Genomic DNA, 26,043 nt, shown 5'->3' on the forward strand with positions numbered 1-26,043 from the left:
TTATTTTTTGCGGTACGCGGGCCTCTCACTGCTGTGGCCTCTCCCGTTGCGGAGCACAGGCTCCGGACGCGCAGGCTCAGCGGCCAGGGCTCACGGGCCCCGCCTCTCCGCGGCATGTGGGATCTTCCCGGACCGGGGCACGAACCCGCGTCCCCTGCGTCGGCAGGCGGACTCTCAACCACTGCGCCACCAGGGAAGCCCTCAGCTATTATTTCTTTCTGCTTGGTTCTTTTATAGTTTTAATCTCGTCAGAAAAGTATTCCTTCTGTTCATTAATTTTATTCCTGAGCTCATTGAACTGCCTTTCTGAGTTTTCTTTTAGCTCATTGAGCTTCTTCATGACAGTTATTTTGTATTCTCTATCAGAGAATACACAATATTATATTCTGTGACTTTAAGTTTGGTTTCTGGAAAATTGTCATTTTCTTTTCATGATACACTGTAATTGTGGTTCTTCGTGGTGTTTGATGAGTTGTTCCTCTGCTAGTACGTCTGAAGTAGCAAACACCGCGCTCTTCTTTAGGTAAAGCTTTTTTTAAAATCTTGATTCTGAGGATTCAACAGGTTAGAAATTACAGGCCTTTCTTTTGTTTTCCAGTAGGTGGCGCTGTAACACAAGTTTTTGGTTTCTCATCGGACCTGCCTCTAGTTACATTTGATAGCACTTTCCACCCTCCACCACCTCTGTCAGGGGTCACCCGGTGCCCTCCTTATCACTGTTGTGCCTCCAAGGTCATTGGTGCTTTGCTGCTGCTGCTGTCACTGGCGTCACTACCTGGGGCACCAGGATGGCAGGAGCCTCCGTTCGTCTGGAATCTCCTAAGTCACAGGAAAAGGCGTGGGGAGCTGGGTCGCCAGTGCCTCTGAGTTGTCTGGTATTGTTGTGTTCAGCCGGGAGCTGCCACTGAGGGTGAAGGTGCAGGGGCCAGAGTCACGGGCCCTCCATGGCTCCCCTGTCACTGCTGCCCAGTTACCTGTGGCTGCCAGCACCACTGCAGCCAGGATGCCAGAGTCCTGTGCACCGCCTCACCTGCTGCTGCCAGGTTCTCTGGGGGCATGGAATCGCAGGCACCGCCTCCACTGTTGCCCTGGTTCCACCTCCTCTATGTGTCCCAGTCCACCCACCTTTAGATGTACAGATGTGTGGAATTCTCTGGCACCCTGGAGTGTAAGACAGAGGCACCTTTGTTGAGTTGTGGATTTTTTTACTGGTTGTAGATTGAAGGGGAGAGATGAAGGGAGCATCTTTTCTCCACCATGATGCTGATATCCAGTTTTTTTCTTTTTAATCTTTTTTCTCTTTGTTTATTTTTGTTGTTTTGTATAGGTACTACACATGCCTGGTTAATGTATTTCCTGAATATGTCTTCATATTTGAATTGATTGATCTATCATATGTACTTTTAACAGCTACCTAGTATTCTTTTATTACCACTTTTTTCAGTTAAAATATCATGAGCAGATAGAAAAGATCCTAAGGCCCCTTTTTGTTCTACCGTCTGCGACTTTATAATGTGAGCAGACAGGAGGTAGGGACAGGAAACACACTTAACAAAGAAGACTGCCTTGATGACCAGGGCTTGGCCTTACAGCACAAGCTGCTGTTCCTTATCATGGACTGCTCAGTCTCTTCACTCAGAGTAAGTTACTCACAGGATACCGCTTTTTAGATACTAGTCACATTTTCTCTGAATGTCTCCAGCTCAGGTCACGTTAGGTACGGGGCAGATGTGGCAGTGGTTTCTGCCTGTCCTCCCTCCCCTCCTAACATCCTGCTCTCAGCTCATTGTCAGATTGCTGCAGCTGACAAACCAGAGCTGTAAGTGGAACTATTGAAGAATAAGTTGTCTAAACAAACAAGCATAATAGTTACAGATCTTTGGGGCATCAAAATTGTTTTCACTTGGAAAATAATTATTGGGAATGGATTGGGAGCTGGAAAATACATATGGCCTCGGAAACATCTATGGAGGGAAGTGATGATATTTGAGGTTGGGTAGAGGTTTTAGGAAGCATCCAGCCTTTAATTCCTAGGAACTCAAAAAGTTTAATATAGAAACCCTTTTCCTCCTTACTTATATCCTTACTCTTACATGAACCTGATTTTCTTGTCCCTTGCTGTCCTTTCCTCATGGCAATTACTGGTACCTCTGACCAAGGAAGAATCATTAGTTTATGTAGCTTCCATTTGCAAACTTCTGTCCTTTTATGTTCATATTTCTATCATCGTAGACCAGTCTCCAGTTCAACAACAACAAGTATTATCTGATCCAGCTGTTAGAAGATGATGCACAGAGGAACTTCAGTGTTTGGATGAGATGGGGCCGAGGTAATGACTTTTATTGTGGATTTTATGAATTCAGAAAGCCAAAAGCAACTGAGTAGCCAAAGGATCCTCTGGGTTTAAATTGGTGAAGTAGAGTTTCTATAACCTGTCAGAGGCTTAGGAATCAAACTGTGCTGCTTGAAATTGGGGAGTGGCCAGCATCCCCATTTGCAAGTTCTCATCGGAAAGACTACTAGCAGCCTGTTGAGGCCGAGAACTCTCCTGCAGCTGGGCTGCTCGTGCTCTTCAGAGGCAACAGGATCAGTTCCCTAAGCCCTTCCACCTTTTCCTTCTTCCCTTCCTGCCCATTTGTCAGATGCTAAGTGGAGAAACCTTAGAGAGCTGGCTTGTTGCTATCAGAGAACTGTTCTTGGGTTGGGGGGCAGAGAACCATCTTACATGTGGCATTTACTTTGCAGTTGGAAAAATGGGGCAGCACAGCTTGGCGGCTTGTTCTGGGGACCTCAACAAGGCCAAGGAAATCTTTCAAAAGAAGTGAGTGCTAAGAAATGAGTCCAAAAAAATATCCTTCTTCTTGGATATCTCTTAAGAATTTTATAGTAAGTGTGATTTGGCCTAAATGATAATGTCTTTTAACTGTGACACTGTATGATCAGAACACCAGATTGCATCCTTAGTTAAGTGATTAAATCACCTGGAACCGTGAAATTGACTAAAAAGAGAAGAAGCTAATATATTCAGCACATGACCAACAATTTAGGAAATTTGGGGAAAATGAGATGAGACTATTCAGCTACAGTTTGAAAAAGTATTTTACTATGATATGAAAAACTTCCTGGAGTCTCTGGGAATGTTTCTTTCAGAGAAAAGGATTGGATAGGGATCTTTTGTCTTAAATCTCAATGACTTTTGTGATGTTTGGGGCCTTTGGGAAGCTCAAGTGTCCTCTTTTCCCATTTTTTTGGTTCCCTTTGTCTCTAGAGCTTTTCTGTCCATTCAGGGTCCTAATTCAGAATCCAGATTTATGGAAAATTGATGTCGCAGGAAATAAAAAGTTTGAAGATGTTCTTAGGAAATAATTGTAAGCCCATCCCTAGTAGTAGACCCTTGTTTGTAAGATTTTCTCACCACCTTGAACTTTACAGATTCCTTGACAAAACAAAAAATAATTGGGAGGATCGTGAGAAGTTTGAGAAGGTGCCTGGAAAATATGATATGCTACAAATGGACTATACAACCAATACTCAGGTAAACTCTGACTATATGTTTAGGGAAGAACTGTTTCCTCTTAACCAGGGTGAAGTCTAGCAGAGTGACTTAGATGAGGTCCTAGTCTCTGTTATGTACTAAGGTTCTTATAAAATCTTAGGTCCTGTTTCCAGAAGTTTAATATTATGAATCAAGAGAGGAGTAATAAATAGTCAAACGGATAAAACTACATTTAAAGTTGCCTTCACTTCTAGTTATATACCACAGTTTAAAAAAAAATTTAATTTTGAATGCTGAGTTATAACCAGGATGCTAAAAGGATCTGTCCTGAAAACTGTCACATATCTGAAAAATGGAAAACCAGTCTTTTTAAGGTGAGAAGATTTGAGATACAATAGCTTCTTTACATACTTAATGACATCATATCTGGAGGGCCTTTTAGACTTACTCTGAGTGTTTAACTATGGGAAGCAGAGGTAGGACTAGAAGGTGGAAGTCACACTGAGTACAACTAGGTTAATAATGGAATGGGCCTGTGTTCAAGCAGAGGCCGATGTTGACCTGGCAGGAATATTGTAGAGCCAGTCCTTGCAGGGAGCATAAAATAGATCCTTTCAGATTTTATGACTTTTTTTTTTTTTGCTGTAGAGTGAAGAGGAAACAAATAAAGGTGAATCTCTCAAATCCCGCTTGAAACCAGAGTCACAGCTAGATCTTCGTGTACAGGAGCTGATGAAGTTGATCTGTAATGTCCAGGCCATGGAAGAGATGATGGTAGAAATGAAATATGATACCAAGAAAGCCCCACTTGGTAGGACTTCAGATTCAATCCTACATTCTCACTTCATATTCTAGTTCCTTTACCAGGATATTTTATCACCATCATGATTTAAAGCTTGCTGATATTACTGAACAAAGAAAGACAGATTTGGGGTGAGAGGTTGCGTGGGGGGAGGAAGAACAAAGTTGAAAGGTGAGAGTCTTTGTTGGGCAGGGACACAAATACAGTTTACAGGCTTGGGACCCTAGTTGTGGAGTCTGATCTCTGGCTGGGTCTGCAGGGAAGCTGACAGTGGCACAAATCAAGGCAGGTTACCAGTCTCTTAAGAAGATTGAGGATTGTATTCGGGCTGGCCAGCATGGACGAGCTCTCGTGGAAGCATGCAATGAATTCTACACCAGAATACCACATGACTTTGGGTAAGGCCTGTGCTGTTACTTCATTTTGGTCTTCTGCCCAGCCATATCCCCTACATCACTCAGCAGCAACTATAATCTTTTAATTTTTCATTTCTAAGGAAATGATCATCTTGAATAACTGTAGAGCGAAAATGATTTATAGATAGCCTATTTAATCAGCTTATGAGTATGGGATGTGATCTCCTGGCCTGATTGATTACAACCATATTCTCTGACAAAGTGGAAGTTACTAACTCAAGAGAGAGTGGGGTCTAGCTATCCAACCAACATGTGAAACACCTTCAGGCATATCACCCTGTTTCCTATTCTTTAAGGTGACAGTAACACACTAACACCATTTCTGTGAACTCAAAGGATATTAAGTATATAAAATATATTTTATCTTTGTTGATTCTGCATTCTGGTGCTTCCTTTATTTTTATTCCTCTATTGCTTTATAGAAGCCTGTGACCTAGAAATAACCCCAAGTGGTCAATAGGTATATTTCTGCCTCTAGATAGGACTTCATCCAAACTATTCCTTATTGATGTCAATACATCTTATTTTTATTTTATTTTTTTAATTTTTATTTATTTATTTTTTTCGGTACGCGGGCCTCTCACTGTTGTGGCCTCTCCTGTTGCGGAGCGCAGGCTCCGGATGCGCAGGCTCAGCGGCCATGGCTCACGGGCCCAGCCACTCCGCGGCATGTGGGATCTTCCCAGACAGGAGCACGAACCCGCGTCCCCTGCATTGGCAGGGGGGGGCCCAACCATTTCGCCACCAGGGAAGCCCCATCTTATTTTTAAAAAGTTCCCATAAAAAGGAATTTTAACTCTAGTCCCAAATGTCAAAATCTATATAGTTCGTTCATTTTATCCTACTCAGAGTATATGCATAATATCTCTTTATATATTTGGAAGTTAAAATCTCTTACAGATCTCTATCAAATGGAAAACCCCAGTTTCTTATACCTGTTTTCTAAAGGACCTATCTTTAGTCTGTTATTTTTAGTCATGTGTCTTTTGGCCACACATCAGAGAACTAATTATTGGTTATATCTCTGTCCTAGACTCCGTACCCCTCCATTAATCCGGACAGAGAAAGAGCTGTCAGACAAAGTACAGCTACTAGAGGTGAGATATATGTGCATTGGGAAGTATTACATCTCTTGCCCCAGGTTCCTCCCACACTGATTTTCTGTCTCATCTTGTCAGGCTTTGGGAGACATTGAAATTGCCATTAAACTGGTGAGGACAGAACTGCAAAGCCCAGAACACCCACTGGACCAACACTATAGAAAACTACATTGTGCTTTGCACCCTTTAGACCATGAGAGTTATGAGTTCAAAGTAAGAAAAATGATCATTTTCATAACAAAATAAATGATCCACGCTTCCCCATCCCCCTGTTCTCTGACTACTTCTGGTTAAGAGAAAACTTCAGGGCAGAACTTCTATTTACTAGGAATTGGGAAGGTAGGGCTCTTTCTAGCTGCCCTTGTGAGACCATTTGGGCCAATTTACACCAGAAGCCCTGAGGTTCTTCAGCTCACCATGGTCTCTTATAGAGTCTGCATCAGCCATTTCTTTCATTCTTCTTCACAGGTGATTTCCCAGTACCTACAGTCTACGCATGCTCCCACACACAGTGACTATACCATGACCTTGCTGGATGTTTTTGAAGTAGAGAAGGAGGGTGAGAAAGAAGCCTTCAGAGAGGACCTTCATAACAGGTCTCCATTTAGCTTTGGGTTTGGGAAGACATTCCCTTGCCTGAAGCGCAGTTACGGAACTTATAGAGAAGGATAGCAGAGACAGCTGTTGGTGTTTTTTTACGCTTATGGCCTATGTTTGCAGGAGAGCAAGAGAGAGTACAATATTGGCTTTTCCGTAGGATGCTGCTGTGGCATGGTTCCAGGCTGAGTAACTGGGTGGGAATCCTGAGCCACGGGCTTCGAATCGCCCCACCTGAGGCTCCCATCACAGGTTACATGGTGAGTAGAAACTGAACCCTGGAGGTAGGTACAAGGGAGAAGAATACAATTTTCTCAGTCCTTTCCCCTCTCCTTTCTTTTTTTTCCTAGATTAGGTGGTGGCCTGGCATTGACTGACCTTCCTTTCTTAAATTCCTAAGGATATCCCTCCTTTCTCCCCAGAAAGCAGAGATTTATTGATGCTTCTGCCTTCTCTTGGAACAGAATTGTGAGGGGAAATGGAGAAGGGTCTATATTGTATTTAAGATAATAGAACACAGGGTCAGTGGTATGAGCCTCCCTTCTAACACAATGGGTTAGGCAGTTGACCTTGTTTTTTTTTTTATTTATATGTTTCAGTTTGGAAAAGGAATCTACTTTGCTGACATGTCTTCCAAGAGTGCCAATTACTGCTTTGCCACTCGCCTAAAGGATACTGGACTGCTGCTCCTGTCAGAGGTAAGGCAGGAACACATCCGTGATTTCTAGTTTATTATTAGTTCCTATTTTTCCAAAGAGAAAAGTTCAGCCACAGAACCAAGAGGTTCACCTGGGAGAACCTGAGAGGGAAGCCAAGTGCAATTTCCACTGGATTCGATTCTGCTGGAGTAGGAGAAGAAAGTACTGATGGAGTTTTCTGTTTGGCTTTAGAGCCATTCATTTCAGTAGGATGTGGTCATTTAAAGATCCTTTTCTTTGCAGGTAGCTCTAGGTCAGTGTAATGAGCTACTAGGAGCCAATCCCGAGGCAGAAGGATTACTTCAGGGCAAACACAGCACCAAGGGGCTAGGCAAGATGGCTCCCAGTCCTACGTGCGCCATCACCTTGTGAGTACTCAGAACCTGGAGGGTCAGAAAACTCCTTTTGGCCAGATAAGCCTCTCTACTTTCTCTGTTCAAACTCCTGAACCAGAGGCAGATGTTGACACACATTCTTCCATTTGGCAGGAATGAGAGTACAGTGCCCTTAGGACCAGCAAGTGACACAGGAGTTCTGAATCCAGAGGGTTATACCCTCAACTACAACGAATTTATTGTCTATAACCCCAACCAGGTCCGTATGCGATACCTTCTAAAGGTTCGGTTTAATTTCCTGCAGCTGTGGTGAATGTTGATATTAAACAAACCAGAGAAAATATGATCTTCAAGCAAGAAAACAGGCAACGTTGTACTTTCGATTTTCTCATATTTTCTATAATAAAGACAGTACAAATCTTCCACTGGCTTCTTTGGGCTTTACTTCTGCAAGCACATATTTCTTCTGATGTTAGTGTATCTTTATTTCCAGGACAGAAAATACAGCTTCTCTGCATATGCCACAGCTAGCTGAAGGTTACTCAGGATCCTGTTCTGTTCTTTCACAGCAGAATAGCCTCTGGGCATTGAGGGAGACTAATGGAGGTTAATGTTTTTCTCCATTTAATATAGTTTTTCTGCAAACTGGAGTTTGTTGGGTAGTATTATAGGAAGGGTAGAGGCAGCAAAGACTGAATTGTTTCCCATACAAATCTTCTCACTTGCCTTTTTCCCCTGTTTACCACCTGCAGACCAGGTCTCCCACCACTTAGCATCCTAGGTCTCAGCAGATGTCCAAAATTTTGGGTAGCACTTGGAGGACTGTCACTAAGCCTAAATATATCTCAGGGAGGAAGGGAGAGAAGGAGAATGATTTAATGTACCCCACTCCATCTAAGAAGTACTAAAGTCTAAAACAGATCCAGAGACTTCTTGACTATTTGTAAACACATGCAACACAGATAAACACACACATACAACATACTTCCTTAGTAACAATGAAGGTTATTTAAATGAAAACAATAGTTTGTAACTTTTTAGAGACCAGATTACCAATATCTATCAAAAATTTTAAATGTACACACCCTTTGACCTAAAAATTACAGATGTACATGTTTACATAGATGATGTCACTGCAGAATTGTTATATGCAAAAAAACCCATAAATAAGGAACTAGTTAAATATATTCTCTCATTGAAATAGTATGCTGCTGTTAAAACTAGACTATACACTTCAAAAAAATGTAAGAGAAGGGAATACTTCCCAACTCATTTATAAGGCAGTATAAAACTAAACCCAGACAAAGATATCACAAGAAAATTATAGACCAGTATCCTGTAAGAATATAGATACAGGTGCAGTGGTTAATAATCCACCTGCCAATGCAGGAGTCACAGGTTCAAGCCCTGATCCAGGAAGATCCCATATGCTGCAGGGCAACTAAGCCCGTGAGCCACAACTGCTGAGCCCGTGTGCCGCAACTACTGAAGCCCACGCGCCTAGAGCCCATGCTTCGCAACAAGAAGCCACTGCCATGAGAAGCCTGCGCACTACAACGAAGAGCAGCCCCTGCTCGCCACAACTAGAGAAAGCCCGCGTGCAGCAATGAAGGCCCAACACAGCCAAAAATAAATACATTTATTAAAAAAAAAAAAAAGAATGTAGATACAGGGACTTCCCTGGTGATCGACTAGTCAAGAATCCACCTTCCAATGCAGGGGACATGGGTTCGATCCCTGGGTGAGGAACTAAGATCCCGCATGCTGCGGGGCAACTAAACCTGCGTGCCGCAACTAGAGAGCCTGGACGCCGCAACTACTGAGCCCGTGCACTCTGGAGCTCGTGCGCCACAACTAGAGAAGCCCGCATGCTGCAACTAGAGAGAGAAGCCCACAATGAAGAGCCCACATGCTGCAATGAAGACCCAGCTCAGCAAAAAAAAAGAATGTAGATACAAAAATAAAATACTATCAAGCCTAAACCAGCAAACCATAAAAAAGGATTATACAGCATGACCAAATGAGATTTATTGCAGAAATGCAAGGTTGGTTCAACATACGAAAATCAACCAAAATTGATGGTTGTGACTTTTGCCAAATGTAGGGCAAAAGTCACATGACCATCTCATTAGATGCAGAAAAAGCAATTGGCAAAATTCAACACCCTTTCACGATAAACATTCAACAAACTAAGAATGGAAAGGACCTTCTTCAACCTAATAAAGGATGTCTATGAAAAACCGCAAGAAGACTGAAAGTTTTTCCCCAAAGATCAGGAACAAGACCAGGATATCTGCTCTCACCACTTCCATTCAGCATTGTACTGGATTCTGGGCACAGTAATTAGATAAGGAATAGAGGGGAAAAGGCATCCATATTGAAAAGGAAGAGGAAAAACTATATTGGCAGATTACGTGATCTAATATATATATAGATTAGATTACATGATGTAATATATATATATAGATTAGATTACATGATGTAATATATATATATAGATTAGATTACATGATCTAATATATATATTAGATTACATGATCTAATACATACATATTAGATTACATGATCTAATATGTATATAAAGCCCTAAACAATACATACAAAAGGAAATTAGAGATAATAAGTTCAACAAGGTTGTGGGATACAAGATCAATATACAAAAATCAGTTGTATTTCTATACACTAGCAATGAATAGTCTGAAAAGGAAATCAAAATCCCTTTATAATAGCATCAAAAAAATTAGGAGTAGATTTAAATCACAAAACTTGTACACTGAAAATGACAATACATTATTGAAAGAAATTTAAGAAGACCCAAATAGGTGGAAGTACACTGTGTTCATGGATTGGAAAATTTAATATATCTAAGATGGCAATACTCCCCAAAGTGATCTACAGATTCAGCGCAATTCTGGTCAAAATTCCAATAGCTTTTTTGCACAAGTGAACAGGACAAACCTAAAATTCATATGAGATTGCAAAGTGATCTTGAATAGCCAAAACAATCTTGAAAAAGTTGGAGGACTCACACTTTCTGATTTCAAAACTTACTACAAAGCTGTAGTAATCAAGAAAGTGTGGTACTGGCATAAAGATGATATATAGATCAATAAAATTGGAGAGTTGTGAAATAAATACATGTATCTATGGTCAACTGATTTTCAACGAGGATGCCAGGACTACTAAAAGGGGGAAAGAATAGTTTTTTCAATAAATGGTATCAAGACAACTTGGATAGCCACATGCAAAGTAATCAATTTGGAATACTACCTCACACTATATGCAAAAATTAACTCAAAGTGTGTCAAAGACTTAAATGTAAGAGCTAAAACTATAAAACTTTTAGCAAACACATGGAAATCTTGTGACCTTGGATTAGGCAATAGTTTCTGAGCTATGACACCGACAGCACAATCAACCAAAGAAAATAATAGTGTTCATCAAAATTTGAAACTTTTGTTAATCAAAGGACACTATCAGGACTTCCCTGGTGGTCCAGTGGTAAAGAATCCACCTTCCAATGCAGGGGACACGGGTTCGAACCTTGGTCGGGGAACTAAGATCCTACAGGCTGCAGGGCAACTAAGCCCACGTGCCACAACTACTGAGCCCATGCTCCTCAACTGGAGAGCCCACGTGCTGCAAACTACAGAGCCCACGCACTCTGGAACCAGTGTGCCACAACTAGAGAGAGAAAACCTGCACACCACAACTGGAAGCCCATGCGCTGAAACAAAGAGGCCATGTGATGCAACAAAATACTCCACGTGCCACAACGAAGACCCAATGCAGCCAAAAAAATAATTAATTAATTATAAATAAACAGATATACTAGGGGAAGAAAAAAAAAGGACACTATCAAGAAAGTGAAAAGACAACCTATAGAATGGGAGAAAATATTTGCAAATCATAACATGATGAGGATCCAGTATCCAGAATATATAAAGAACTCTTACAATTCAACAATAAAAAGATAAATAGGGGCTTCCCTGATGGCGCAGTGGTTAAGAATCCACCTGCCAATGCACAGGACATGGGTTTGAGCCCCGGTCCGGGAAGATCCCACATGCTGCGGAGCAACTAAGCCTGTGCGCCACAAGTACTGAGCCTGCACTCTAGAGCCCACGAGCCACAACTACTGAGCCAATGTACCACAACTACTGAAGCCCGTGTGCCTAGAGCCTGTGCTAAGCAACAAGAAGCCACCACAATGAGAAGCCCGTGTACTGCAACGAAGAGTAGCCCCCGCTCGCCACAACTAGAGAAAGCCCACGCGCAGCAACAAAGACCCAACGCAGCCAAAAAAATAAATAATTATTTACAAAAAGATAAATAACCCAGTTAAAAACCAACCAAAGAATCTGAATAGAAATTTCTCCAAAGAAATACAAATGTCCAATAATAAGCACATGAAAAGATGTTCAACATCATTAAATATTAAAGAAACAAATCAAAATCACAAGATACCACTTGACAAACACTAGCAGGGCTGCCATTAAAAAGACCAAAAATAACAAGTAGTGGTGAAAATGTGGACGAATTAGAAACCTCTCATGTTACTGGTGAGAATGTAAAATGGCTCAGCTTCTTTGGAGAATAGTTTGGCAGTTCCTCAAATAGTTAAAACATATAGTTACCATGTGACCTACTAATCCTGATCTTAGGTATGTAAAGAGAATTGAAAAGAAATGTTTACACAAATACTTGTACGTTGACTGTTGATAGCAACATAATAATAGCCAAAAAGTGGAAACAACCAGAATTTCTATCAATTGATGAATGGATGAACACAATATGGTATATCTATACAATGGAATATTATTGTATTATTTATTGTTATATTGTATTATTATTATAAAATGGAATAAAGTATTGATACATGCTACAAAATGGATAAACCTTGAAAACATGCTAAGTGAAAGCCACACAAAAGGCCACATATTGTATGATTCCATTTATATAAAATGTCTTGAATAGGCAAATCCATAGAGATGAAAAGTAGATTAGCAATTGCCAGTGGCTGGAGGAAGGGGTGAGAGGGGGGTGATTCGGTACAATGTTTCTTTGGAGGTAATAAAAATGTTCTGGAATTAATGGTGATAGTTGCAGTGTTGGAATATACTAAAAACCACTGAATTATAGGGTGAAAAACAGGACTCCCCTAACACCACTAGTCCAGTGCTTAAGGCTCCGGGGAAGGGGGAACGGGTTTGATCCCTGGTCAGGGAACTAAGATCCCGCATGCTGTGCAGTGTAGCCAGAAAAAAAAAAAAAAAAAGGTGAAAATGAATTATATCTCAATTAAAAATACTATACTGAATTTTTGTGATATATATTTTTCCTTTATAAATAGTGGCCAAAAAAGTTGCATTGAAATATACATACTATGAAGTTTAAGTAATAAAATGCAACAGGCTCCCAAACAGTAAAATAGATATTCATGAGTCCATACTGATATGTGAATGACTCAATATATAAATAAGTGGGGAAGAGGGGATAAACATTCCCTTTAGAATTTCAATTAATATAGAAGGGCTGAGGGAAATAGAAAATCATCATTAGAAAATCACAGTCATAATTGCTCAGGCAAGATTGATGCATGAATATTAAAAAGTCAGTGAAAATAGAATATTTGCACAGTCTAAAAAAACTTACCTCAAAATTTATTGATTTTGTGGTGATTACCACAAATTCTTTGATATATCTCCCTCTTAGAGGCTTAATCCCCTTCCCCTTGAGTGTGAGCTAGACTTAATGACTTGCTTCTAACAAACAATATGGAGAAGGTACAGTAAGAAAAACCTAGCAAACATCGCGTCAACCTTACAAGTGATCAAGGTTAACACCACTAGTAGTAAGTCATGTTGATATCATTGCTTTTGATATGATGTAAGAAGAAGGGCACATCATCTCTTGTATTCTTCCTTTAAATTCATAATTTCAGTCTGTTCATGAGAAGACAGCAGACAAAGCCAAACTGAGGGATATTCTACAAAACACCTGACCAGAAATCTCCAAGAATGTCAAGACTATGGAAAGTCTGAGACAGGGTCACAGTTGAAGGATTAGACTAAGGTGCCATAATGACTAAATGCAATGTGGTATTCTGGATTGAACCTGGAACAAAATGAAGATATTAGTGGAAAAACTGAGGAAATCGAATCACATATGTAGTTAATAATGTTGTATCAATGTTAATTTTTTGGTTATGTAAGATGTTAACACTAGAGGAAGCTGGGTGAAGAAGGGTATGTGGGAATATTCTGTGTAAATCTTAACTGATCTTTTTAAAAAAAGGACTAAGAGCCATTCTACTGGAAAAGCATCAACACAGGTTCTTTGAGGGTATAACTGTGTATCTGGTTCCTAGTTCTTCCAGATACATGGTAGGATGACACTTCCCTCCCCTTTGACAATAGGCAGAGCCGTGTGACTTGCTTTGCTCACATATATAAAATATGAGTGGAAGTGATGTGTTTTATTTCCAGGTAGATTTAGAGCCAACAAGTGGGGTTTTTTTCTTTTTTAAAAATTTTATCAGTTCCCCATATATATATTTTTTAAATGAAAAATTGAGTCCATATTTCATCTGACTGATTAAATATATACCAATAACCAAGATATTTTTGAGAAAGAATAACAAGGTGATACTTGCACTAGTGGATAAGGAAAAGAACAGTCAAGCACTTCCTGAACATTTACCATGTAAGTGTCAACTACTGTTCTAAGTGTTTCACATGTTTTAACTCATTTAATCCTCACAACATCCCTAAAAAATAGGCAATATTATTATGCCTATTTTACAGATGGGGAAAGGGAAGCAGTCTTGTTAAAACAAATTTCTGACCTGTCATGGAACAACACTTTCATAAAATATAATAAAAATGAAGTACCAGGAAAATGAACCATCAAGAATTTGTGGAACAGCACTGGTCCACAAACCAAACTTTGTTTTTGTGTCGTGGCCTCTCCCATTGCAGAGCACAGGCTCTGGACGCGCAGGCTCAGCGGCCATGGCTCACGGGCCCAGCCGCTCCGCGGCATGTGGGATCTTCCCGGACTGGGGCACGAACCCGTGTCCCCTGCATCGGCAGGCGGACTCTCAACCACTGCGCCACCAGGGAAGCCCACAAACCAAGCTTTGAATAGATATGTTCTAGATTTCAAAAACAAATTGTGGTGAGAGTTCCCCAATGGCCGAGTGGTTAGGATTCTGGGCTCTCACTGCTGTGGCCCAGGTTCATTCCCTGGTCAGGGAACTGAGATCCTGCAAGCCGCACGGCATGGCCAAAACAAACAAAGAAAAAAACCCAAACTGCACAGATGTGTAAAAACAGATGTTAAAAACTGACACATGAGAAAGGTGCTTCTGTGGGTTGAAGAAGACTGTTCCAATGTCCTATGATCCTATAATCCAGTGACTATAATTGAACTCATCCAGGCACTGGGAGACACTGAAATTGTTTAATGATAAGAACTCAGAAAATATTTAACGTAAAACCTAAACTGATTTTCCCTTCAACTCCCTTGGGGACATATTTACTGTTACCTAGAACCTGTTCTTCACTCATAGCAATTATATCTCCAAGAAAGATCACACCCTTCAGGTGGACCTGGTAAACAGAGCTGAGTCTACTGAGCAAGGTATGCTTTACTTTCTCCAGCCCTACTCCTCCATCCTCAGCTGGGGTGCCTTTGTAGAATTTTTAGAGCATGGAAGACAGACATCTAGGGCTTCCTCCTTCCTTGGCCCATGCTTTCAGGGGAACAAAAGGCAAAAGATTGAAACCAGTGACTTCCAGGATGATGCTGTGCCATGGTTCTCTGTAGCATTTCTGGGTAGTAGTATGAATCATAAATTTCAAATTACCTTAACTTAGACTTCTAGTCACAAGGTTCATGTAGAGCAGGTAGTCTAGAAGGTATATTTAGAGCCCTGCATGAGGCATGGGAGAAAAGATAGAAGCATGACCTATGATTAAAACTTATCAGCTGATGGCATTCCTTATGTCTTTACCCTCAGGCTGAGAGAGAATATGAGGCATTGGTAGAAATAAGATAAAGTCCTTCAGGTGATTTCTCCACATAAAATCTGGAATCAGGGCAAAGTAAGAATGAAACTGAGTACCCCTCAACTCCCTAAATCCAGAAAACTCTAGACCAGAGTACAGTGATATGTCTCTAAGAGAACCCTACCAACCCAGGATAAAATCCTGTAATAGCTCTGGCTTATCATACACAAGTCCTTGACTTCTTGGACACCAAAGACCCTTAACCCTTCCTTAACCCTTAGAAAGAAAGGGCCTCAGGGAACTTCCTCTCCCATAAAACAGACTTATAGGAAAATAAGAGGGTCACAGTTTACTTAAGAGGGTCACAGTCCACAGCAAGTCCATGTGTAGGCATTGTTCCACCTTTCAACTCATTTTATCTTTATGAACTTCAATTTGAGAGAGATACCCTTTTGTGATCTCCTTCAAGAATGCAAATTACTATACTGACTAATGCTTCCAAGTCAAGTGGCTGCCGCTTGCCCTGTCAGAGGCTGTGAAAGCCAGAAGACACGTTCTGCTCTCAGAGCCCTGGCTTCTCACCTCTCACCTGGGCAGTTGGCTCTGAGTAGATGGGGCTGCTTCTGTGACAGGAACCTAGCGTTGTCCTGGTTCTATCCCAGTTCTTTCCAAATACCCTGAACCAGGGCCCAAGTGACTCATTCTTCCTTCTCTTCCTCTTCCTTGAACAAGTGAGAGGTCTTCAGATTTCTGTTCAAACTAAGTGCTGGTCAACATCACTTTCATTCCTCCTCCTGGTAGGAGTTATACCTTACGGTCCTGGGGCCAGAAAATGACACAAGAATTCTAAAGCATAATTTCAAAGAATACTAAAGATCTGGTTCACTTTCTTGCAGTTCTGGTAAGGATTAATGTTAAATCAGAAAAGAGACATAAGAACATTCATATTCTTCCCTCTTGGTCCAAATCCACATTAAGAACACAGGCAGCACTGCATGTGAGATTTTCCCACCTTTTATTTATATAATTGTATCAAGAACGTAGCCACTGGTGTCTTCAGGCTTTGCATCTCTAGCTCAAGCGGTCTCTTTGCCCTGAGCAGTGATCTTCATTCCCAGGACAGAAAGTATACATTGCCCTGTGTGTCTCCCACTGCGAGCTGCAGGGCAGAGTTAGGACCCAGCCAAGGTTCCAGGCAGCTCACTGCCCCTTCACATCGGAACAGGCCCAGCTACAATGGGAACAAAAACGGGAGATGTGGGCTACAAGCCTAGGGCCTCCTTACTTATTTGTCTCACACCAATGACTTTTGTTTAGAAACAGGTTAGTTGCACATTACTGCAAGAAGGACAGAAGAACACAGTCTTGATCTTTTGCCCTTTCTTACCCCAAGTTTGCTCTATGACATCCCTTTAGCCCTCCTTACACACACACACACACACACACACACACACACACACACACACACACACACACTTACGAGCTGCATACTGGGTCTCTCCCACAGTTTAACATCTCTGTCCTTTGAAGCTGTCACCAGCAACTCAGGCAGCACGTGGAGGGCTGTGACAGAGCCTGTGTGAATCTTAGGGAGGGAGAGGAAGAGGTGTGGTGAGTTCTCAGTGGACCCGCCTCAGACAAGGAAGCAGAGAAGTCTGCTGGGTCAGACCTAGAGCCTCCTCCCCAATGTCTGTGACCTTTCCCTCAAACTCACCTTTCTACGCTGCCGTGTCTTTAGCTGTGGGACTGCTGGACAGGTATACGTGTCAGCACATACACACGCATCTGTCTCTGGAGTTCGGGTTTCAGGCATTTCTACTTTTTCCTGCCAGATATTATCTGTGGTCCATTCTCCTTCAACATTGCATCTAGCTAGGTTCCACAGCGTCCCATCAGAGCTGGCACACAAAAATGAGGACTCTGCCATTTCAAGGGCAGAGTTTGAGCCAGGTCTTAGACTTTGAAGGATCCACCATCCTCCCCTAGGCCACCTCTGGATTCCTTGGGCCCTCCCATCACCACTCACCAGATTCAGGTTTGGCCTGAGTTACCGATATGAGGGTCTTATTAGGATTCTCTAAGCTCAGATCAAATTCTGGGCACTCTGAAAACTCTCCTAATTCCTTTTGGCTCTGTGAAAGGATAGATCATTTTGATTAGCCTACTTGTATCACTTACTGCTGCCCAGACAAAGCAACTCTTTTCTGCTGTGGGCTGGTCAAGATTTTTCAAAATCGTATCCTAGGTACAGGAAAGTACTGATACACAAATCTTAAATGGACATCTTGATAAAATTTTACACGTGTATACATCCATGTAATCCTTGCCCAGATCAAGATGTAGAACATTTCCATCACCCTGGAAAGTCGCCTTCATGCCCCTTCCCAGTCAATACCAGAGTATCACCACCCCCAGAGCTAACAATATTCTGACTTCTGTCACTATACATTACTTTTGCTTGTTCTTGAACTTCATTTAGGTGAAATCATGTAATATGTAGTTTTTTGTGTCTGGCTTCTTTCGCCCAACATAATGTCTATGATATATATCTGTACTGTTCAAGACACTGCTAATACTCACAGTGGCAAGACAAGACAGATATGAAGAAAATGCAATGAAAACAACTAGGTTTATCGTTTCCCATGATTCTTTTAAACACTAGAATCCTTTTTAGTATCAATGAAATCTTATAGGGAAACCCGATATAAAATGCTCTTAAGTAGAGCTATAGTTGAAGGAAGAGAAGGGGATTTGGAACCAACTGCTTTGCCCTTCCTTCCTCTTATCCTCCATCATGGCCCCAAGGCTTTAAAACATTGGTCCTGGACAAATGTTTGTTTTAACACACACCCAGACAGAACTTACTGAGAAAGAAAGAACTCTGAGGTTCATTGACTGCAGGACAAACACACCATAGTCCTGGTGGGTGGACAACATTATAGGATCTTCTGAATAGCTTCTCCTGGTTGATAAGAAAGAAAGAGGCTAAGCCCAGGAACACCTCTCTGTAAGACCCCAATGTTTGTTCTAGTTAGACCCAAACTCAGGGTAGCCACTAACCCACTTTTCCTCTTTTCTCCAGCCCAAGAGAAAACATTTTGGATCTTACCAGATTACAGAGGGCTCATCACCTGGCTTCATGTGCAGTAATTGCAAATCTGCTTTGGCCAAGATGAGGGAGTGACCGTCAGGGACCAGACTTACACCTGTCAGGAACCCTAAGTCCTCCTGCAGAACTCGGTTCAGGTGAAGACTATAGCGCAAAAAGGGATACATGGACAGAGAAAGATTCTACCTTAGTCCGTCTCTCTCAGTTCCCCATGAATTCCTCAGGAGTAAAGTATAAAACAAAATATATCACCATCCCTACAAATTGTGTTCCTCTTTCTGTTTTTGTTATATTAGTATTCATCATACCATCATCACCTTATCTGCTCAAACCAGGAATCTCTAACATTCCTGTCCTTTCCTTCCCTCCTGACCTCCAATTGATTGATAAGCACTGTGGACTCTACTGGCAACACATGCCTAAATCTTTATCTTTCCTTTTCATCCCCACTGCCCAGGTCAGGGCTCACGTTCTCTCTTCCCTGGACTAGAGCATCAGCTGTAAATGTGGTCGCCCTACGTTTAGTATCTCTCTACTACTAACCATCCTCCGTGTGGCCACTAGAGTTCTCTTTCTAAAATTCAGATAATTATTCTGCTCAAAATTCTTAGCACTGTGCCCTCTACAGCCTGGCCCCAGTTTATTTTTTCAACCCAATTCCCCACCACCACTCGCACCAAGAACCCAAAGACTGAGCTATACTCAGAACACACCACACACTCTCATGCCTCCATGCCTTTTGTTAATGCTACCTCCTCTTCCTAAAACACCATTCCCTTCCCTTACTGATTCAGAAAACTCCTACTCATCCTCTAAGCCCAATCTCAAATAGCAACTCTTTTGTAAACAGTAAATGTCTTAAATTCTGCAGCCCCAGGAATTTTACATATATGTATATAAAATATATATATATATATATAAAATATATATATATCTTTATTATAGCAGTAATCACTCTGCATATTGTTGGCAGTTTACTTATGTGCACATTCCTGTACTGTAAGCTCCCTTAGTTAAAAATTAATTTCAATCTGGTTCACACTGCCTGGCCCAGAGCTTAGCATAAAGTAGGCACTTGATAATTATTACTTAAATTGACATGATGAGCAGAAAACAATTTCCCAGTGACTTTTTCCTGCTTACTAACATCCTATTGACCTAGTTCAGAAGTAGAAGGGAGTGATTTGAGCAAAATCCCAGATGTAACTGTATTCATTAACCCAGCCGCCTCATTTCACCTGAAATTTCTGGGTGCTGAACCCTTCTGCAGTTCCACTTGCCACTCACTGACTTTTTCATCAGCACTGACAACAATCAAGGTGTGTGCTGAGTACCAGATCAGAGCACTGATGCGGCCTGGAGCCTAGTGAATACAAGTTTATTTCAGTATTTCTGAGGAACCAGGATTAACCTTCTTCCCCATCCCAGGCATCTACGCAACCTCTAACCCCGGCACATACCATCAGATACATAGCCAGGGCAGAATTCACATAAACAAAGAACTGAAGTTGACCCAACTCACCTGTGCTGTGGCCACAGCCTTAGCTTCCTGCCACAAGGTGAGTTCCCCAGCTTGATTCCCAGACACTGCTATAGAACCGTCTGGGGCCCAGGCCACAGCAGTGATGGCTGCATGACTCCTGGGTATATATGTGTCATCTGGAGAAGAAAGGAAGTGATTCATTAGGAGCTGGACCACTGTTGGGATACAAGAGGAGATAGCAGGCTACCCTTGACCTTCTTGGTCCGACAAACACACCCCCCTTTCACACCTTGAGTCTCTCCACACCTCACCTGCTTCTTCAGGTACCTGCCAGAGCTGTATGGAACCATCCTCTGAGGCAGTCAGCAGGAGGCCTGAGGTTTCTGAAACAGCAGCTGCACTGACTGGGCCACTGTGTCCCAGGAGGGTGTGTGTTTGAAACACCTAGGAGGAAAGGATGGAGATGGCACAGTGGGGAGGTGACACAACAGGACGCTGTACCATCATACCCTCTCCACTGCCCCCACCCAAGGCCTTTCAGGGAACTCACCAAGAGTGGATTCCACAACCGTGTGGCCCCATCCAATCCCACAGTTACCACCAGAAGCTCTGACCCCAGCTGGCCAGCTGATAAGATACAGAAACTGAGTCAGGAGAAGGGGAGAAGGGAACAGGCAGCGGGGACGGGAAGGTGGCTGACATTTCATTACCTGCACTGGGCTCCAGGACAGCTGCACAGTGGCTGATGGGTCCTGAGTGAGCAGGGATGCTGGTCATCTCCACACCCTGATGGTCCCACACTTTCAAGGTCCCATCTCGGCCCACAGATACCACGTGCCCCTCCTGCCCCAGAGCACAGGATAAGAGAAGAGTCACACTGAGTGGGACATGGGAATTACGACTCCCGCCACAGAGGTGTGGGTTCAGTATTAAGGGCCTAGAAGATGTCAAAGAATGAGGACACCCCGGATAGTGGGGCTGGGAGGCGCAGGACTTTCATCATGCCACGAGGTCATGATACTGAGATACTGTGTTTTCATCCTCTCCCTCCCCTCACACCAACCCTCAGCCTCAATACCCTAATCCTGCTCTAATTCAGGCCCAAGCACCTCACTTTTTTTTTTTTTTTTTTTTTTTTGTGGTACGCGGGCCTCTCACTGCTGTGGCCTCTCCCGTTGCGGAGCACAGGCTCTGGACGCGCAGGCTCAGCGGCCATGGCTCATGGGCCCAGCCGCTCCGCGGCATGTGAGATCTTCCCGGACCGGGTCACGAACCCGCATCCCCTGCATCGGCAGGCGGACTCTCAACCACTGCGCCACCAGGGAAGCCCAAGCATCTCACTCTTTATACTCCTTTTGCCTTTGGGATTAGATACGCAATGCATCCAGTCTCCCAAAGCCCCCTTAACCTTCCCAGGGACCCCCAGTGAGCTCTCCACTGCCTTCTCACCACAGCCAGCACGGCGCTCACGGCACTCTGGTGACCCAGGAACTGACCAAGCTGCTGTCTCGACTCTGGGTCCCACAGCCTTACAGAGCCATCACTGGAGCAGGAGACCTGCAGAGTCAGAGGGCAGAGGAGTGGAATAATCAGCATCCCTCCAGCATTTCTCTATACTTATAACATAGGGTGGAGGGCGGTAAGCCTTGTGACTAACAGCAAGGGCTGTCCTGGGTTCAAATCCTAGTTCCACCATTCATTCCTTGGTGACCTGGGACGAGTTCATCTCTCTGGGCCTCAGGCTTCTCATCTGTTCAACTAGGATAATGACAGTGTACCTACTGATATGGGGCTGAAGCATCTACGTAAAGGACTTAGCAGGATGCCTGGTACATAGTGAGCATTGAATAAATAGTAGCTATTGTCCTTGTTATTAACATAATGTCAGTCAACAACAACTTTCTCTCATCCTGACAAAGGTGAGAAGTCTGCAACGCCCAGGAGAGATCTGGCTGCCTAGAAGTCAGGGGTAGGACAGATAATGACAAGTCTATTCAATTGCTACTCGTTTCTTTTTGAGAACAACAGGGACTCTGAGTTGGAAAACTAGGCTTTACCAACGCTGAGTGCATAATTTGAGACCCATTTTTCACTTAGGACCAAAGAAATCATAGCACTACCTTTACCTGCAGACACAGGGCATCCTAAGCCCTTGGGGAGACAGTTCTGTGTTCTTGTTAAGAGCATGGGCTTTCTTATCATAAAGTTTACTGGCTCAGCTTCTTCACTTACATGACCCTGGAAATGGTCTTTAATCTAGCTGAGCTCGATATCCTTGTCTATGAAATAGAGAGAATAGTACTATCTTCTTTACAGGATGTTGTAAAGACTAAAGGAGGCCATATATGCCAAGGGCTTAGTCCAATGTCTGGCACATACTAAGTGCTCAATAAATGTGAGCTATTATATTAGGTGTTAGAAAATCATATACTATATTATACATGGGTATTAGGAACAGGATGAGGTGGGATGTGTTGTCCTCCCCCAGGAACCCTGCTGAGCTTTGTGCCACCCCCACCCCCACCCCTTCACTCACCAGGAGGTTGTCTTTGGTCCAGGCACAACCAGTGACCCAGTCTCGGTGACAGGCAGAGAAGGAGCAAATCAGAACAGGGGCTTTGGCTGTCCTCACATCCCAGCAGAGCAGACTCTGGACAGGCCCCAAGAGAGGAAGCCATCAGGACCATAGGACACCAGGGCCATCTCAGGCAAAAGGTCTCAAGGAAACAGGGAATATCAAAGGAGGACGGGTGGGCAGATCCCGTGCAGGCCACTGAGCAAAGCAAAAAGCTGGAGGAAGCAGTGCGAAGCGAGCTGCTCAAGAATCCAGGACCAGAGGGGCTGGGGGCCCACGGGGAGGAGGGCCCTGCAGCTCACCCGATCCCTGCCCCCGGTGGCCAGGCTGCATCCATCGGTGCTGAAGCTACAGCAGCTTACGGGGCCCTCGTGTCCCCGGAGCTCAGTGCCACAGGGAAAGTCTTCTGTCTTTTGTGGCAGTGCCAGCAACTGCCTTGGCCACAGACGCACTGTGAAGTCCTCTGCATTAGAAATGGAGAGAGAGGAAGATTTTCTGAAAGAGGAAGTGACACAGGCCTGGGAGGCCAAAGACAAAGGGAATCATGGGGGCTGAAGGTGATGTCTGAGGGCACAGCTCCAAGGGAGGGATGCCGTGAGTCCCACCCAGGTCCTGGACAAGGATCATTCACCATGTGAGGCACAGGGCAGGAATGCCAGGCACTCCCGGCTCTGGCTCTGCAGCCGTCTCCTTCTAACTCCCGACTGCACCTCCACACCCTCCTCTCCTAAGGTGCACAGTGTCACTCTGAACAAGCCTCTTACCTAGACAGGACTAAGGCCATTTTCACCTTAACGTCTCTCTCTTCTCCTAAGGGAGACCCATCCCTTTTACACAGCACTAGGCAGAAACTCAAAGGGTGACAGGAATTAAAAAGAGGTCCCAGAATCAGGGTTAGGGAACAAGAAGAAACAGCCTAGACTGACTATGCAAGATAAACGCATTTAAAAGCACTTTGCAAGTTGTAAAAAACAAAGTTATATAGGCGTGTGTATTTTCATGCACACATATACATACAAGTCGAAGAAAGGTGTTAGCACATTTGAAAGGAACAGTGATTCACGACCCTGCCCATGCCCACTGCCCAGCCGTACCTGAGGCAGCAGCCAAGAGTTCCTGGGACGTGGCCAGTGCCAGCACAGGCTTCCGGTGTCTGGACAAGAGCCAGAGGGACTGAAGGGAGCCTCCCTGGAGCAGCCAGCCCTGCAGGGCCCCATCTTCTGCACCACTCGCCAACACCTTAGGGCTGAGCCAGGCCAGTGCAGACACTGCCACATCTAGCGCTTGACACTGAGCCCCCTGGGAACCTAGAGAATGAGGGACAACAACAGAGTAAGACGCTCAGAAAGAGGGCCAGAGTTGGGGGAGAGGGGCCCTTTCCAGGCTCAGACACTCCAACCCTTCTCCCTCCGGTACCTGAAGAGATTGTGTAGATCCGAATGCCATCTGCTCGGTAGCCAACAGCCACCTGATCGCCATCTGGGCTGAGGGCCACGGAGAGGGCAGAAGAGAGAGAGGGGCAACCTAGGCACCCACGGGGACGACCCAGAGACCCGGACCACACCTGAACCTGAGGGCCAAGAAAGGGGCTTAAAGATAACCCACCCCCCATTAAAGTCCTCCTTCCAGAGACTCGTCCCCGAGAGCTACTGTGCACACACCGCACCCCCTCCCCGTAGCACAAGCTCCTCCAGACTCCTCGGCAAAGGCGCCACCCTCCCCCAAATAGTCCCACACCTTTGCAACCCCTCCTCATAGCCCACCGCCAGCCCTCTGTAACCTGACCTTGCCATCCTCTCCAGCCGTCAGTAACTGGCACCCAGCACGCAGGAAAAGGGCGGCAGTAACAAAGCCGTGGTGCGCAGGGAAGGCAGCCAGCCGTGTCCCCTCCTGCCAGACCCAGAGCTCCACCATCCCGTCCAGCCGGCCCACAGCTACAGCCCGCCCAGACGCACTGAAGGCCAAGGCACGGACAGAGGCTCCTGGGGCCCCCAGCTCCTGCACGGAGAGGTAGAAACTGGAACGTCAGGGCCCTGCTCTCAACCCAAACTGAGAGTGACCCAGGATGCAGGTGTCCGCCATTTCCCGCCCTCCACTCCCACCCTCCCGTGCTTCCTTCCCCAGGGCCACCCGGCTCCTCTCACCTTGGTGACTTGGAGCCCATCCACCTGGAAGAAGCTGGAACTGCCAGCCCAGCTGCCAATGGCTATCACCTGCCCCTCTGGGTGGAAAGCGACGCAGTTGAGGGGCTTGGGACAGGCGTGCTGGGAGGCCAGCTGCCCGCGGACCGTGTCCCACAGCTGGACGAGAGAGAAGGGGAGGAGGACTCAGGGTGCTGGACACAGATGCCTGAGCCGCTCAGTCCCAGAGCTCCAGGGGCCACCTTGTCCAGTCCCTTGCCCTCAGCAGGCCAAGCAGCCGGAGCCTCTGCCGCACTGAGGAGAACGATCTCACAGGGCTGACCCCGGGTTCAGGGCCGCTTGCACCACCACAGCCCCCTGGTCCTTACCTTCAAGCCTCCCCCCAGGCACACGGTGGCCAGAAGCCGGCCGTCCGGGCTCAGGCAGCAGCCGGTGATCCGGTACTGGTGAGCCTTGATCTGGAGCACCCTACCCCAGGGAGACAAGGTCAGGGGGCCCCCTGGCCACAGACTCCCTCCTCGTCCCCCTCCCCCTGGGCTTCCAACAAACAGGGACGGCCCTCACGCTGAGACGTGAGGGGCCCCTTACCGACAGCCGTGCTGCAGGTCCCAGAGCTCCAGGAGCCCGTCAAAGCCAGTAAGAAAGAGGGCGTTGTCGGAGAGGAACGAACAAGAGGAGACCCCATCACAGCCACTCACCACAGACCTCTCCTCCTGTGACAGTGAGCGGGGAAGCGCACTCAGGACACGCCCCTGACCAGTCCACGTCCAGCCACTCCAAGCCCCAACCAGGAAGGAGGCAATGGCTAGAAGGGCTGGAGCCCTTAGCTCTCTACACTCCCTGCTACGTCTCAAACTCTGGCCCTCTGGTCCCACAGCAGGAGCCCCTGTGAAAAGTGCAAAGCTTTGGGCCCTACTCCAGACCTAGGCCAAGCTCGAACAGCTTCAAGTGGGACCTCCTGATCCAAGTGAGGTCACATCGTCCCCCTCACTTCGAACCCCATACATAACCCCCGAGTCACAGAAGGTTTGGTGCTCCTGAGGCGGGAATGATGTCACACACACGCCTATGGGGGGCGGGGGGCACTGACATGGGTGGAAGAGGAGACGGCAGCTGTGGCTGCAGAGCCCACCTCTCCCGCCTACTGTCCTACTGCCTGCTGCCATTATTTTCAGCAACGTACAGGGAACATGCCCCCAGCGTCTTCGCCCGGGTTCCTCACTCAACCCGGAACGCCTCCCCGTCTCCATCCTGCGTCCTCCAGTAACTGCACAACTCA

At 44.9% G+C, this 26,043-nt stretch overlaps 2 protein-coding genes across 5 annotated transcripts in view; one reads left to right on the plus strand and one right to left on the minus strand.

Annotated features, from left to right (window-relative positions):
• PARP2 (poly(ADP-ribose) polymerase 2) overlaps positions 1-7,867 on the plus strand; it is a 13,617-nt gene extending 5,750 nt beyond the window's left edge. For both annotated transcript variants that reach the window (XM_024761339.1, XM_024761340.1), the window contains exons 5-16: positions 2,233-2,329; positions 2,746-2,821; positions 3,433-3,535; positions 4,145-4,307; positions 4,558-4,696; positions 5,748-5,811; positions 5,893-6,027; positions 6,283-6,410; positions 6,572-6,671; positions 7,011-7,109; positions 7,353-7,477; positions 7,598-7,867. In XM_024761339.1, the coding sequence (XP_024617107.1) occupies positions 2,233-2,329; positions 2,746-2,821; positions 3,433-3,535; positions 4,145-4,307; positions 4,558-4,696; positions 5,748-5,811; positions 5,893-6,027; positions 6,283-6,410; positions 6,572-6,671; positions 7,011-7,109; positions 7,353-7,477; positions 7,598-7,757 (1,389 nt within the window). In that variant the 3' untranslated portion in view covers positions 7,758-7,867. The remainder of the gene's footprint in view (positions 1-2,232; positions 2,330-2,745; positions 2,822-3,432; positions 3,536-4,144; positions 4,308-4,557; positions 4,697-5,747; positions 5,812-5,892; positions 6,028-6,282; positions 6,411-6,571; positions 6,672-7,010; positions 7,110-7,352; positions 7,478-7,597) is intronic.
• An 8,587-nt stretch (positions 7,868-16,454) lies between these two features.
• The window catches only part of TEP1 (telomerase associated protein 1), a 41,667-nt gene continuing 32,078 nt past the window's right edge, over positions 16,455-26,043 (minus strand). The window contains exons 36-55 of one of the 3 annotated variants that reach the window (XM_024761300.1): positions 25,353-25,477; positions 25,133-25,232; positions 24,768-24,923; positions 24,409-24,621; positions 24,040-24,193; positions 23,718-23,930; positions 22,926-23,086; positions 22,585-22,698; positions 21,498-21,605; positions 20,759-20,891; positions 20,599-20,675; positions 20,360-20,492; positions 20,088-20,224; positions 19,804-19,928; positions 18,566-18,709; positions 18,322-18,418; positions 17,483-17,588; positions 17,171-17,376; positions 16,937-17,041; positions 16,455-16,687 (exon numbers count right to left, since the gene is read on the minus strand). In XM_024761300.1, coding sequence (XP_024617068.1) covers positions 16,565-16,687; positions 16,937-17,041; positions 17,171-17,376; positions 17,483-17,588; positions 18,322-18,418; positions 18,566-18,709; positions 19,804-19,928; positions 20,088-20,224; positions 20,360-20,492; positions 20,599-20,675; positions 20,759-20,891; positions 21,498-21,605; positions 22,585-22,698; positions 22,926-23,086; positions 23,718-23,930; positions 24,040-24,193; positions 24,409-24,621; positions 24,768-24,923; positions 25,133-25,232; positions 25,353-25,477 — 2,730 coding nt within the window. In that variant the 3' untranslated portion in view covers positions 16,455-16,564. Of the gene's footprint in view, positions 16,688-16,936; positions 17,042-17,170; positions 17,377-17,482; positions 17,589-18,321; positions 18,419-18,565; positions 18,710-19,803; positions 19,929-20,087; positions 20,225-20,359; positions 20,493-20,598; positions 20,676-20,758; positions 20,892-21,497; positions 21,606-22,584; positions 22,699-22,925; positions 23,087-23,717; positions 23,931-24,039; positions 24,194-24,408; positions 24,622-24,767; positions 24,924-25,132; positions 25,233-25,352; positions 25,478-26,043 lie in introns of those variants that run through there. The other 2 variants (XM_024761301.1, XR_003005457.1) reach the window with 2 other exon arrangements.

Source organism: Neophocaena asiaeorientalis, unplaced genomic scaffold (genome assembly GCF_003031525.2).
Source record: "Neophocaena asiaeorientalis asiaeorientalis breed wild unplaced genomic scaffold, Neophocaena_asiaeorientalis_V1.1 scaffold95, whole genome shotgun sequence".
In the NCBI taxonomy this organism is placed as follows: domain Eukaryota; kingdom Metazoa; phylum Chordata; class Mammalia; order Artiodactyla; family Phocoenidae; genus Neophocaena; species Neophocaena asiaeorientalis.